The following is a 14,220-nucleotide window of genomic DNA, read 5'->3' as shown; positions in this document are numbered from 1 at the left end:
AAGTCTGCATTCGTTTAAAAACAACAGATTAACCCTTAGAAGCGTCTTTTCAAGCAGCTCACAACAAAAGCATGCTTAGATGTGGAAACAGCATCTCTTCTGACTTCTCACGTGTCCTAAATGTAGAAATACATTTCTGACGCTCTCTAAAAGACGTTTCAGAGTCCCTCAAATCAAACATACTAAGTCTGTTGCTTAAATCAACATCTGGGTGGGGCTCTATGAGATGTGAACCTAAAAATGTGTTCTGCTCTATTGGATCATTCTTAGTGTCTCAGTTTTTTGATGCATTACAGTTTTCATTATAAATTGAAATAATGTATCTTTCTGTAAACATAAACAAGGTAAAACAACTGCAGTTAGAGACAAAACCACCCTTTTCCTGGTGAAGTACAATTACAAACTCCCCAAAACACTACCCAACACTTACTAAGGCAAATCAGTGGAATATTCTGCAATGTGTGTCAGTCACCAAACCTTAATCCAATTTGATTTATGTTGTCCAAATAGTTATATTATATATATATATATATATATATATATATATATATATATATATATATATATATATATATATATATATATATATATATATATATATATATATATATATATATATATATAAAAACTGAATATAGTTCTTTCACAGTTCATCCAACATTGCAACCACAAACCGCTAAACCTGGCAGTCGACACTTTAATCATGCATCATTTCTAATCCACTGTGGTGGTGAACAGAGCCAACATAATGTCATCACTCTCTAAATACTGCAAATACAGATTGTAACTATGAATCAAACGTGCCTAGCGCACTTTGCTCCAACATGTGTCCGACCTTTCATCTTGTCCTCCAGGTCGTCAGGGTATTTGGTCTCGTCCTCTGTTGGCAGCTCACTCTCTGGCTCTGAGCTGCAGAATCCTGAATCTGCAGGAATCTCCTTCTTGGCTTTCTTAGAGACTGAGCCCATTGCTGAGGATGAGGAGGCTGAGGCTGATGAGGATGAGGAGCTCTGTCCTCCTCCTGCAGCTCCTCCAAGTCCTGGTGAACCCAGAGAACTTTCAGCTGGAAAACAACAGTTGTAGCAGGTCAGGAATAGAAGACTTTGTGCTTTACAAATGCAGAAATGTCTTTGTCATACCTAGCAGCTCTTCGTCCTCCAAGCATCCTCCCCCTCTCCTCAGGTAGTGTTTGCAGAAGGCGTGGGAGCAGAGCAGGTCACTGAGACATGACGACGGCAGCTTCTGCTTCAAGTAGTGGAGAAGCTTCTTGGCCACGTCTCCCGGGACAGAGAGGCTGATCAGAGAAGAGTCATCTAGCTCACTGTCCTGAAGACGTGAGGGATCAGAAAAACAAGATTTGTGTTTATGTTCAGATAATTTTAAACTTACTGTATGATTGTAAATATAACACACAAAAGTTAAAACTGAGAAATTGATTGTTTTAAAAAAATCTTGCAAGCATTACATTCAAAATTTTGACAGGAGCAACAAAAAACTGGAAAAGTTGTAAAAAGTGTATGCAAAAAAAAAAGTAGTTAGCAACAGGACAGTATCATGATTGAGTATAAAAAGATTATCTGTCATTCAGAAGTAAGAATGAGGTGAGGTTTATCGCTGTGTGAAAAAATGTTCAACGCCTTGAGAAAAATGTTTGTCAAGGCACAATTGCAAAGAATTTGGGCATTTGATTATTTAAAGTTCATGGTATAATTAAAATTTTGAAAGAATCTGAAAACTAATACTGAAGGGACATTATCTTTTGGCCACTGCAGAAAAGCACTGGCATGGGCTCAGGAACACCTCCAAAAGCCACCGTCAGTGAACAAAGTTTGTCTCTACATACACTAAACCAAGAAAAAACTCGAAGAAACAACAATACTACAAATGCAATATGCAGAAACAATGCCACCTTCTTTGAGCCCAAGCTCATTTAAAATAGACTGAGGTGAAGTGATACTGTCCCATGGTCTGATATGTAAAATCTGAAATTCCCTTTACCAAAAAGAGACAACATCTTAAATTGCATTCTAGGAAGGTTGCAGGGCAAGACCACATCTCTGGAGCTACTTGCAAACACTATAATAGCAGCTATGCGCTTAATTTTCTTTAACTTTAGTTCAACACAGTTGAAAGATCGTTTGACAGCATATTTTGCATCCTGGAGGATAAATTGTTTATCCCCAAATTACAGTACCCAGGTTTCTGTTTTCACACACTTAAAAAAATCAATTCAGAAAACACTAAAAGTGGGTATATAATGAGTACAATGTATTTACTATAAAATAAAATAAATCACTTCACTGAAATGCTGCAGTCTCTACTACAAGAAAATAAAAACAGGTTATAGCCTGAGTATCCTCCCTTTTTCATGCTTCCTTTGCGTTACCTGGTCATCAAGGCTTTGCAGCAGAATGGTGTTGACCTCTTGCTGCTGTTTTGTTTCCAGTTTCTTTATGAAAAAAAGGATCTCCCACCACTCAGCCCTGCTCAGAGCCACTGTCTCTGACTGCAGACCCTCTGACAGGTAAGGAAGAGAGTAGAGACCCCCAGGAGGCTTCGAGAAGAATGTCTGACTCACTGTGTACAAGAAGGAGAAGCATTCTAACCTTTTGACATCATGTGAATTCAGGATTTTAGTCAGGGATGAGGTCTTACCTGCAGTGAGTTTGATAGTCTCTGTCAGGGATGAGGCTTTTTCCTGCGTCTCTTTCTCAGCCTGACTGCTGCTGCCACTGCCCAGTATCTCCACCATGTGCCAGTGGACCCAGTAGGTTCTGGACAGGGAGTTCCAGTACACCTAAACACAGTACATAGAATGGGGGGCATTAAGTCAACAACAGTAAACTTTAATAACATTGGAAAAAGTCAGCAGAGCATTAAATATGATGATATTGGCGGCACTAAATCAAATGAGCTCAGTCCTGTATCATACAGGTATCTTTCTAAGTGTAGCTGTAGAGTTTATGTAATTAACAATGACCCACGTATTGTTATACTTTTTAAAAATCGTATAGGAGAAAGAGATTTACAGTCCTAATCAAAGCCAATACTACTGCCAAACTAACTTCTACACAGAGCTGTATTAAGAAAGTAAATATTTTTGTAACGTATAGACTTTAGTTATTTTTGTAACTATTGGTAAATGTGTGCAGACACACACAAAAAAAGCAACTTTTCCCATTTTAATAGATTGTCTTGTGAAAAGTAAAATAAGTTAACGTTTAAATAGTTGTCTCTTCCTGTAGAGAATAAAAAAAAAATATTTTAAACGTCCCAACTCACCTGAACAGGTGGTGACCCATCGTTGCTGTAGCGAAACTCTCCTTCATCCCCGGCGCTCACCTCCTCATAGTCCTCTAACATGCGGACCATCATGCCACTCTTCAGGTTGTCCTGGACATACTCCACATAGGCCGAGCGGCTAGCGAAGTCAGAGCGTGTTTTGAAACCGTTTCCAGTCTTTTTCTTTGGTGGCGTGGTGGCAGGCACTGCAACAGCTGTGCTGGTGGTAAGGACGACAGGCGAGGTGCAGAATCGAGGCTGAAAAATTGACCTAAGGATGGGGCGGGACACATCTTCCCCCTGCTCTCCCTCACAGGCCCTGCCTCCTGCAGGGTGGTGGACAGAGCTGTCGGGGGGTTGGCGGTTCCGGTCCCAGCCCATCACACGGACCAGCTCTGAGATCAGGTTGGCCATGGCCATGGTAAAGTCAAACTCCCGCTGCAGCCGCAGGAGCTCCGTCTGGTGGGTGGTGCTGGAAGAGGCAGGGGAGGGGCTGTTATCCTGTCTGTCGGAGCTTGACTCTGCCCCCACCGTGTTGAGTTTGTCCATTAGAGATGTGACACACAGGTAACGTTTCACCAGGGAAAAGAGCAGCTTCCCAGGAATCTGAACATATACAGGAAAACATTAAAACCCTTCCCCAGACAAAAGTTGGGTTTCAATTATAAATGTAAATGTGAAAACCTACATTTTCTACAGCAAAGCTCACACATCTTCGTAATTGAGTAAGAAGCAGCTTTGAGAGAACATCATTACCTGAGGCAGGTGAATCCCCTCAAAGGAGATCCCGTGCTCCTCTGATGACGTGGTTTCAGCAAATAGCTCCAGCAGAGTGTAGCGGTTGTCAAAGTCCATGTGCTGCTCGATGCCATCCTGCTGACTGAGAGACAGCAACACGTAGGCTCGACTTCCTGCAGGGGAAACAGGAGGACAAAAGGTCAACACAGACACATCACACTCACTACAAACCTTCTGTTGACTCTTACAGTGGCATGTTTTCATTGGATAGGACATGCCAGAGAAAAAGAGCAAAGCATTCAGCTGGAAAATAAGAATATGACGAATATTTAGACATAAACATTTCTGGTAACTTAATTATTATTTTTAATTAATTAATTAGCTGCTTACTTGTCTCTTAAGGTTTGCACTCAAATGCTCAGCTATCCATCGTTTTAAGATATCAAAACCAAACTCTCCATGCTCAGCAAACTCACTCCCAATATTCAAAAAACTGCTGAAAACAGAAATCTTCCGCACTTTCCTATGCACTTAAATAAAAAAAATAAAAAAACAAACACACCCAACTGCCTTTCTGCTCTTTCTTGCACTTACATCTCAAATTTTTATATTATAAACACTTTTCTAATAGAACTTTGCTTTGGTGTTTTCACCTTGACTGAGATTTTTGCTGACTTGTACCTCACTTGTAAGTCGCTTTCGATAAGTCTCCTAAATGATTAAATGTAAATGTGGATATCCATGGTATCAGTATTTTAATAATAATCTAATAGAATCTTATACATTCTAACAGCATTGTGCTGCAACTGTTGTATGTATGTATGATAATAAAGATACTACTAACTGTATAACAGGTCCTTCATTTATTGTATGAAATAGTTTGGTGGGATACCAAAATATAAAAATTATTTATCAGTAGATGTTTTGTGGAAAACAGCTAGTGAGGCAAATTCTCCAGTCAGCAAAGAAATGTTAAGACAGATTCATTCAAAGCTCAAACAGTAGAAAACGATGTAAAAAACATAATGTAATGAAAAGAAATATCAGTTTTTATATTGCATTTATGTGAAGACGATTCCAGCCTCATGATTTCATCTCCTCAGTGGTCTCAAGTCTCAGGATTCATACACATGAATAATTCACCTTGTCTATACTACAGTTTTTCCACATTAACCAGGGCTAAAAGATTGTTGGTATTTTTTAATCTCCTAAATTTCCTTAGGGTTTTTCTGGCATAAACTAATAAATGTGTTGTAAAATAGTGTAATAGAAACCTGACTACCATTTGTCACAGACTTGAAATCAGGAAGTTTGCGAGGGTCCAGCCACATAGCTCAAAGTAATGACTTTCACGTGCACTGCCTGCACAGCAGGTGCACCAACTGTCCGCCAAACAATAGTTTATTGCACAATACATTTGTAGTTTAAGTCAATGTCACTGACACCATTTTGATCAGCTTTTAAAAAAAGTGTCTCTTATTTCAGCCAATTATGTTATGTGAAATACAGTAAGTATATAAGTAAGTGGTTGCTATCATATTTGGTAGTGCACATGTAAATTGTGTAGGTATACGTATACATTATTGTTGTATGAACACAAAGCATGTGTCTCTGACGTTAAGTGGAACACTTGAATTAAATGGAAAGTATTTTTCTGCAGAACAGGAGAAGTTGAAAAGCAAAATGCTGAAGCTGGGTCACTAGTTAAAAAAAACCACAGTGAAGCAGCTTTTTGATCTTCCTTTATGTTTTCTGAGAAGCTGAGCTGCAGGGTGAGGTAGAGTTAGTACTTTTCCTGATTGTACTTTTTGGATTTCAATGCAGGAATTTTACCTAGAAAACATGATGAAATAATATTTAAGAATGAAGGAATAAGGATGACCTATTTTTTGGATTTCTTCAAAACCTACAAAAACATTTGACCTAACAACCACAACTTTAACCAATCATATGTTAGTCTTTCAAGATCAGACAACCAAATGCACAAAAAGGTTGGTTCAGTTGGCAGAATGTAACTAGTAAACATGAGTCAACATGGAGATGATGTTTCCTTTGAGGGAGAAATCAAGTGTTGTGAAGGAAGTGAAGCTCAGCAGCTAGAACAGCTTATAAGTGAAAACACGAGACAGCTCTTTGCATAGAACTTTTCATTAATGTACTTAGTTTAGGGAAACTCTACCCAAAGTCCCCTTTTTGTTGAAAGAACTACTTACATCTGAGTAGTCATTTTCAGTCTACCTCAAGCTGAACGCAAACAGCAGCGACATTTAAATTTAGCAGATGTTTTTATCCAAAGCGATATACAAGTGAGGAACAACAGAGCAAAAATCTAAGTAAATGAGAAAACATTAAAGCAAAGCCCTATCAGAAAAGTGTTTACATTTCATGCAGATGCAAGAAAGAGCAGAAAGGAAGTATTTCCCCCCCCCCCCCCTCTTAAAAAAAAAAATAAAGACTTAAGTGAACAGGAAGGTGCAGGAAGATTTCTGTTTTCAGCAGTTTTTTTTAATATTGGGAGTTAGTTTGCTAAACATTTGGTAGTTCAGTCCACCATTGTAGGATCAAAAGTTTTCCCCTTTACTGACTACAAACAATATTTTAACCTGATAAAACACAATCAGTCATGATGTTTCATATCATACTGACCACACCCATTAAACATACATCATGAAGGTGGAAAATGTAATTAAACCAGTGTTTTAATAACTGGTTGAACCACCTTTGGTAGCAATAGACTCAAGCAAGTATATTGTGTAGCTTTGGATTAGACTTGCAAAACGTTCAGGAGGCATTTCTGACTATTCTTCTTTCTTGAAGATCAGCCATATTCGTAAGAAATCTGGTTTGAACAGCTCCAAGGTCATTTCACAGTGTTTATTGGGTTGAGGTCTTCAAAAGGTAGATTTTCTGTCTACAAAGCCATTCTTCAGTAGACTTAGTATATTTAGTGTCATTATCCTGCTGCATGACCAGGCTTGTTTAGAGCATCAGCTTGTGAACAGCCACTGCAACATTATTCTATAAGATACCTTGATAAAGTTGGGAAATAATTTTCCACTCCACAATAGCAAGTGGTTCAGGTCCAGAGGCAGCAAAGCCCCAAACCATGAGGCTCCTTCCTCTGTTATCCACTGAGGGCATTATGTTTTCATGTTGGTATGTAGTTCTCTTATTGTGCCACACATGGTGCTGTGTGTTCCTCCCAAACATTTCTACCTTTGTTTCATCTGTCCCTGGAGCTTCAAGGTGATCTTGGTAAACTTCTGGCTGCAATGGCTTCTCCGTGGTGTCCTCCCATAGATAACATGGAGGCTAAACTCCAATGTTTCCTTCAGCTGTTTTTCGGGGCTTCCTTTTACCACAGTGAGTATTCTGCGTTGTGCCTTTGGAGCGATCTTACCTGGGAGCTCACAGTACCACATCATATCCGTTTATAGACAGTATGTCAAACTGTATACTGCTTATCTAAAGTCTCTGAGATAACTCTGTAATCCTTTCTAGCTATATGCAAGTTACCAACACTTGATCGTAGGTCTTCTGAGATCTTTGTAAGGCATAGCTCACATCAGCTGAGTCGTTTTATGAGTCACACCTCCACTTTTGTTTCGTTGCCTGGATTCCAGAATTGTTAACACCCGAATCCACTTGACGTGCAGTAAAACAGAAGCCTTGTGTTGCTGTCAGTTTTTTCACCAACACATGGTATGTTTAAGGGTTGTGTTCATTAAATTATGATGATTTTGTTTTACTAGCTTAGAAATAGCGTGTTGGTAGTCAGCAAAAGGGAAGCATAACTACCATTTGTGTTCAGACGGAAGTAGAGCTGGGTGAGGACCAAAGATGTTTTCATAATTATTTTTAGTCAGTAACAATCAGATATAAGTAACAAGATCTTACTTAAAAATTGGCTTTAAGCAAATCTAGAACATCAATGACCTCTTTATGCAGAAAGCAGTAAGAAACAGGAAAACAGTGCCATTACATTTTCTTGCGACTCTAATCTACAGTTAGTGTAGGGAGACCTATAGATCAGATGTTTGAGTGTCTCGGAATTTGATAATAAAAAGGAATCAAATAGAGACAGAGTTTCCAAATCTTTGTGTTGGTTTCACTGAGTGCAATTGCATTAGAGAGAGAACTAATCAAACTCCTCTCAGGGCTCTCTGCACCTCAATTACATTTTTTGTTGTTTCTGTGCATTATAACGTGCAATTTATCATTTGTATGTAAAATCAAATGTGTTCTGTCCCAAACAGAATCAAAAGTGAGATCGCATCTTTGGTTTCTGGACGCACTGTGTGCTGTGGATCAAGGCTTGTATTTTTCCCTTTGCTCGCAGCCCTTATGACTCAGAGGAAAAACTCTCAGCTGCTCATCGTCCAGGATTTTCTGCACATGACCAAAAAACTGAAAAACGGGGCAGGGACTGAGCACAGTAGGCTGGGAGGAGAGGGAGGGACGTTAGAAGTAAGGGAGTGACATGTTTCTTTATGTCTGTATGTCTGATCACTTCATACTGACCGACAGATCTGTTACCTTCAGTATCAGCACAAATACAATGACAGAAGTAGTGACAGGAGAGGTGACAAACAGAACAACAGCCTCAGAGAAGTTTAAACCTAAAATATAAAACCTTTACACAACTACTGTCCCTCATCCCTCCTTTAGTCTGCATAGAGTTCTGACTAAAGGGACAGAATAACAATAAGGGAGACACTGAATAAAGCAGAAGTATGTTTACTTGTCTACAATCATGATACCAACAGAACTCCAATCAGTATCAGTCTTTCCTTATAGATCTCTAGATCCACAGACAACTATGAGTCACAGTCCTGTTATCTGTAGCATATCTACGCACACTCAAAACACTAATGTCAAAGTTCACAGGACTGGCAAAAGACAGCTAATATTGCACCTATTATCTCCATCAATACTATAAATGATATATGTGTCCATGTAGGAGCTCTGCTTCCATAAATTCAACATTTAACACAAAATGCACAGACCTGGCATGTTCAGTGAGAACGGGAGCACATGTGAAGATCAGTCAAAAAGATTCTAAGCCAGAATTAGGGTTGTTCAAATACAAGTTGTAATTGAAAAATGTATTCTCTTCTATACAGCTCTAGTGACAATTATCTGCTGATACTGCACCTATCATCTCAACAGATAAAACCGATAAAACTACGACATCTCTCAACATGAGCCTTTAGACTCTGCTCGAGTCGTTGTCAGGCTCTCTGTGCTGGGACCTCTCTCCTTATGCAGACAGTTTGGTTTTTAAGATCTTTGTGTGCTTAGATTCTTTTCTCTTTCCTGGACTTCACAGTGGAGAGGTGGTCATGTGATTCCAGTTCACCCTGTTGGCATCACAACACCAACATTGATGGCTGGGCAGTGGGCAATAGCAGTTGTCTACGAATCACATGATCAGCGTTTCCCTTCCTTGCCCCCCTAGCTAAATATTCAGAATATTAACCATTTAGAACCTAGCATGAAATTGCATTTTTTATGTTTAGAATCTTTGATATTGTCATCCTTACTGTACATAAAGTATATCTACTTGTAGGTCTTCTTCTACTTCCTATCTGTCCAACCTGAGACATCTCATTTGTTGCTCCTTCGGCGGTTTGTTCCAGCTTTTCCAGTTAAAGTTTGATTTTTTATTTTTTTTTTGGGGGTGGGGGGGAGGAATTCCTCTGATTAAAGAGTCCAAAAACAGAGGGTATTTACATTCTGTAAAACCCACTGAGGAAATTTTTTAAATTTTGGACAGAAAAACAATCTTCTTTACGAAATGTTCGATTAAACACGTTCCAGCACTGTAGGTGTTCCCAACATCCAGACTACCTCTAACCATGTAGATAAAGTTTTTACATCTTCATTTATTTGAAACACTACATGTTGTTATTTATTGTTAAAAGTTTTGGCCTTTTTTTTTTCTTTTTTTTTAAAGACATAATGTGTGAGACATGTCCAACACATTCAGTCTAGTCTAATGTTCGATCTGTCTATTTCGACACTTTGGACAAGAACATTTTGGATTGATTAATTTACTTCATCTGCTGGTAATATTTCTGACTTCATCTAAGTTTACTGTAAACATTAAAAATGTTTTTTTTTTTTTTTTAAAAGGGAGCACTCATTTTTCTCTTTATCACAAAACAGAATATTGATTAAAAGGAAATTTGTTAAAATATGCATCCCTTCCTTTCGCACCAGAGGTCAATAGCTGAAACAACAGACTGTCTAGGCCCTTTGGACCTAGGATTCCGACACACAGAAAATTAATGAGTTAAGGTAATGACCTCTGATACACTCAGTTTAAATCAGCTTTTACAGATGACAACTTAAATTAAGAATGAACAGGCTGCTCTGTTTATTCAGTCTGAACCTCCACACTAAATCATAGTACCTGACACAGCTACAGTTATTTATTATTTACAGTTAACTAACAGACTTGTTTAATGTGAAAGCCTCTACTTTGTGATAATTCAGAAACACAAACACATTTTCTAAATTAAAAAAAAAAAAAAAAAAAAAAAAAAAAAAGGTATTTCCCCATTTAGACACTAAAGGGAACATAAAATTTTCTTTACTTACATTAATGTCTGCAAGTCTGTAATCTGGATTAGCTCATTTGTGTGTGCTGTAGATCTGCCATTGCCCAAAGGCTTAAAAACACAGCAACCATACACACTGCTCCACTGGGTGTCATGTTTATTCTGCATATTATAACATTCGAGATATCAAAGAAATGTTGCCTCAAATAATGCATTTCCATCATTTTGAACAGAGGTTTAAGCAGGAGACAACTGCACATCTGTGAGATATAGATGGAATTATGGGGGACATGAAGTTCGTTAGTGCGAGAGAAGGGGATGCAGAGGATAGGGTTAGATGGAGGCAGATGATCTGCTGTGGCGACCCCTGAAAGGGAACGGCGGAAAGTAAAAGAAGAAGGTCTGTTTGTTGCAGACTGATTGTGGCACAGGAACCACCATTATGACTAAAAAGCAACCTGAGGACCACAATTGCAGGGTGGGGGGCACAGGTTAACAACAATATACTGGATAAGCATTACTTTAACCCTGTCGCCTTGGCTTTTAAATATGTTTTATATTTGGAAACATTTGATTATTCACAAGCAGTACCAGTTCTTGTTACTGGTCATACTCAATTTTCGCGACAAAAATAATTTAATACATCTCACAGAAACATGTTCCAATTCATTGAGTATATAATAAAATACCGCTCACGCCTAGTTAAGTGTGAACAATTAATCAATTTCAAATTTATATGAGAAATCAACAGAAAAGTTTGTAAATGCTACTGGCTCCCAATAAATCCTGCAGAAAATTTAATCGAGATTGGAAAAATTTTTAACAAATTGTTTTAGCCACCATTTTCTTACTCTGCTGTCTCCCTCACACTGTGTGGTTACCTGCATCATGTGAGGCAAGTGCTCGCAGCATCTTCCCTGCACTGCGTCTGGTCTGCGTCTCCTTGTTGCACAGCAGCTCCATTAGCAGGTTTAGGGCCCCTGTCTCCTTAAAGACCCCAACCAGTGAGCCAATGGAAGCATAGGCACTCAGCACATGGATGGTGTGGGTAATACTGATGGAGAAGTCACTTTTCTTGGCCATCTGCTTCCTGGCTCTGCGCACCAGGTTCTTCACATCCTCTTTCATGTCCGAAAGCTCCACCTCATCAAAGGTGACATCTGCAGGGAACTCCCCACCACTCCTCTGGTCGCCATCAACTACCTCACCACCCTGCTGTTTCTCCTGTGCCTGAAGGGGGCGCTGTGTGTCCGTTTTCCTCTTCCCCAGCAATGTGGGGCAGTTGGCATACACGTCCTCTGTTGACATCCACATCAAGATGTTCTCCGGTTTGGTTTCTCCAGACGTGGAACTGCTCGACCCCCCCACCACGGAGCTGCTGCCACCCGTGCCCCCTGCATCACTGGACCCTGCCCCAGAGCTGGAGCCGTCATCAATGATGATGAGGCACCAGCGAATTAGGTACTCTGTCTGGCCGTCATGGATGCGGCGCTGACGGATCAGTTCCTCAGGATAGGCCTGCAGCCGCGGGCCAAGTTGGACAAGCAGGTTTCCATTGCGGCGCTCACCCACCATGGTCACTGGGGACACAGAAGATGAGATGTTAAGGGAGGAGACAAATGAGACATCAGAGAGAGGATACATCAGAAAAACACTGGAAAGAGGGAGACATATAAGGAAACAGATGAACCAGAGACAGGGGACATCAGAAGAGGAGACCAAAGTGATAACAAAGGAGACATTGAAGGAGAAAGAAGGAGACAGAGAAAGGAAAATCACAGTAAAATATTTGAAACAACAGAGCCAAAACTGGGGACAAAAAACATGTCAGGAGACCGCGACAACAGGATATAAGGAAAACAGGATGAGTCAAAAGAAATGAAGAAAACAAAGGGAGACTTCAGGAGAAACAAGATAAGACATGAGTAACAGAAGACAGAGCAAATATTATGAGACATGAGAAAACAGGGAATGAGGAGGAGACAAGGTTAATAGGATATTCAGAAATTTAATTTAATGAAGCTAAATAGACTGACTTTATCTGCACATATAATCAGAATAAGTCTAAATCTTTCAGCTCAGGTTAAATTCCAGCGCCAGAAAAAAAAAAATTCAATGACGTGTCTTTAATAAAAAAAAAAATATATAAATAAAAGGTTTTAAGATAATGATATGCTACTTCCGCCCGACTTCCATCTAAAACTTTAGTTTCTTGGGCAACAACGAACTTGAGTTTGTTCACAATAAGGTTTATTATTCTTTATTAAACTGCATTAGGTTTAGGTGGTACACTGTGTAAATTTACGTTCTCATTTTAGCTTCCTCTTTCCGTCGTTGCTCTAGAAGCCGAACATCACACGTGCTGAAGGGGTTGCTGGGCGTGTTGTCCCTCGACAGTTAGCTTTAGCAGGCTTCGTCTAATCATTGATCAAACTCTGACTGACCGGTTCTGAGCTGATAACATTCAGCCGACGCGAAATGGCACTTCTATAGCTCTAATTAATAACTACTAAGCTGTTCGTTTCTAACACCGTGTGGCTGTTAGTGATGCAGTCACCTCGGTAACATTTGTGTAGTTTTTGAAGTTCAGTAAATAGCCAGGCCCATAATGTCTGAACGAAACAGATAGCATTTGCGAGCTAACAGCAGCTGTTAATATTAGCAGTTGTTCCCAGTCTATTTTAAGTTAACATTAGAATATAACTTGCACTTTAAACAACTTTATTTTTATCTTGTTAGTTAGATGAGTGGCTAACTAGTTCATAAAACTATCTTATTTAGTTACATCGTTAATGAGAGCTAGCTATATGAACGCCCTGCGTGTAACGTCACACCAAACTCCATTTCAAAATCTTCACATTTTAAATAACTAGTTAACAGTCTCTACAGAATTATGGACGTTGGGAGAACTGAACAAGATACTGTGGCTAATTTGGAGCCTTAACTTAACGAACAGCTGTTAAGTTGATCTAGATCAAAAAAATATTTGAGTACACTTGATCTCATTTAGGGACTTAGAATTGTTGAAAAACCTTTAGAATGAGCTCATTGATGATCTGAAGTCTGCAGGATGGTATGCCGAAATTAGGAGCGTATTCTGACGTTTCTCATATACAATGTTAAAGTTTATATGCTGTTACTTATAAGTAATATGTTTCATAATTGACAGATTCTGACACGTAGTTTGGTGCGTCATCCTCAGTACATCTGTGTGTACACGAACTATGGACGCTAGCACTGAGGAACCAAGGTGGGCCTGTCCCGCTACACACTCGGGGCAGCCATGAGAGCGGCAACAGACATTCACTTCTGCCTGACGAAAACGGCTAAAGCCCGATGGTTGCGTCCTACCTGCCGTGTCACAGACTTTGCCTTTGGATCCCGTCTTCCCCTTCAAACGCTGTTTTCTTTTCCGCCCTAGCGTGTCGTTTACCAGCCTGCTAGTGTTAGTTTTCTCGTTATCCACCGGACGTCTGCACTGTAGGATGCGCATTTGCGCACTTAGACAGGAACAACATCACTGACCAACTCTTCCTCTACGGCTGCTTCTTATTTCTTCTTCTTCTGCCTAAAGGCGGGTTCCACCCAACAACAACGTGAATGACCGCCCCCTGCAGCACGTCGCTGGAGCTACTCC

The 14,220-nt window shown here is 39.7% G+C and overlaps 1 protein-coding gene across 5 annotated transcripts in view; it reads right to left on the bottom strand.

The window, feature by feature from the left end:
* Positions 1 to 14,103, bottom strand: part of LOC137130664 (cullin-9) — a 41,025-nt gene extending 26,922 nt beyond the window's left edge. For 4 of the 5 annotated variants that reach the window (XM_067511097.1, XM_067511107.1, XM_067511116.1 and 1 more), the window contains exons 1-8: positions 13,935 to 14,103; positions 11,465 to 12,163; positions 4,039 to 4,193; positions 3,283 to 3,888; positions 2,656 to 2,797; positions 2,387 to 2,577; positions 1,140 to 1,326; positions 836 to 1,063 (exon numbers count right to left, since the gene is read on the bottom strand). In XM_067511097.1, the coding sequence (XP_067367198.1) occupies positions 836 to 1,063; positions 1,140 to 1,326; positions 2,387 to 2,577; positions 2,656 to 2,797; positions 3,283 to 3,888; positions 4,039 to 4,193; positions 11,465 to 12,163; positions 13,935 to 14,076 (2,350 nt within the window). In that variant the 5' untranslated portion in view covers positions 14,077 to 14,103. Of the gene's footprint in view, positions 1 to 835; positions 1,064 to 1,139; positions 1,327 to 2,386; positions 2,798 to 3,282; positions 3,889 to 4,038; positions 4,194 to 11,464; positions 12,164 to 13,934 lie in introns of all 5 variants that reach the window. The other variant, XM_067511088.1, reaches the window with a different exon arrangement.
* Between the last annotated feature and the right edge of the window lie 117 nt (positions 14,104 to 14,220).

The sequence above is a fragment of the Channa argus genome, chromosome 1 (genome assembly GCF_033026475.1).
Source record: "Channa argus isolate prfri chromosome 1, Channa argus male v1.0, whole genome shotgun sequence".
In the NCBI taxonomy this organism is placed as follows: Eukaryota; Metazoa; Chordata; class Actinopteri; order Anabantiformes; family Channidae; genus Channa; species Channa argus.
The sequence above is the reverse complement of the archived record's forward strand: the minus strand, read 5'-3'. Positions and strand labels throughout refer to the sequence as shown.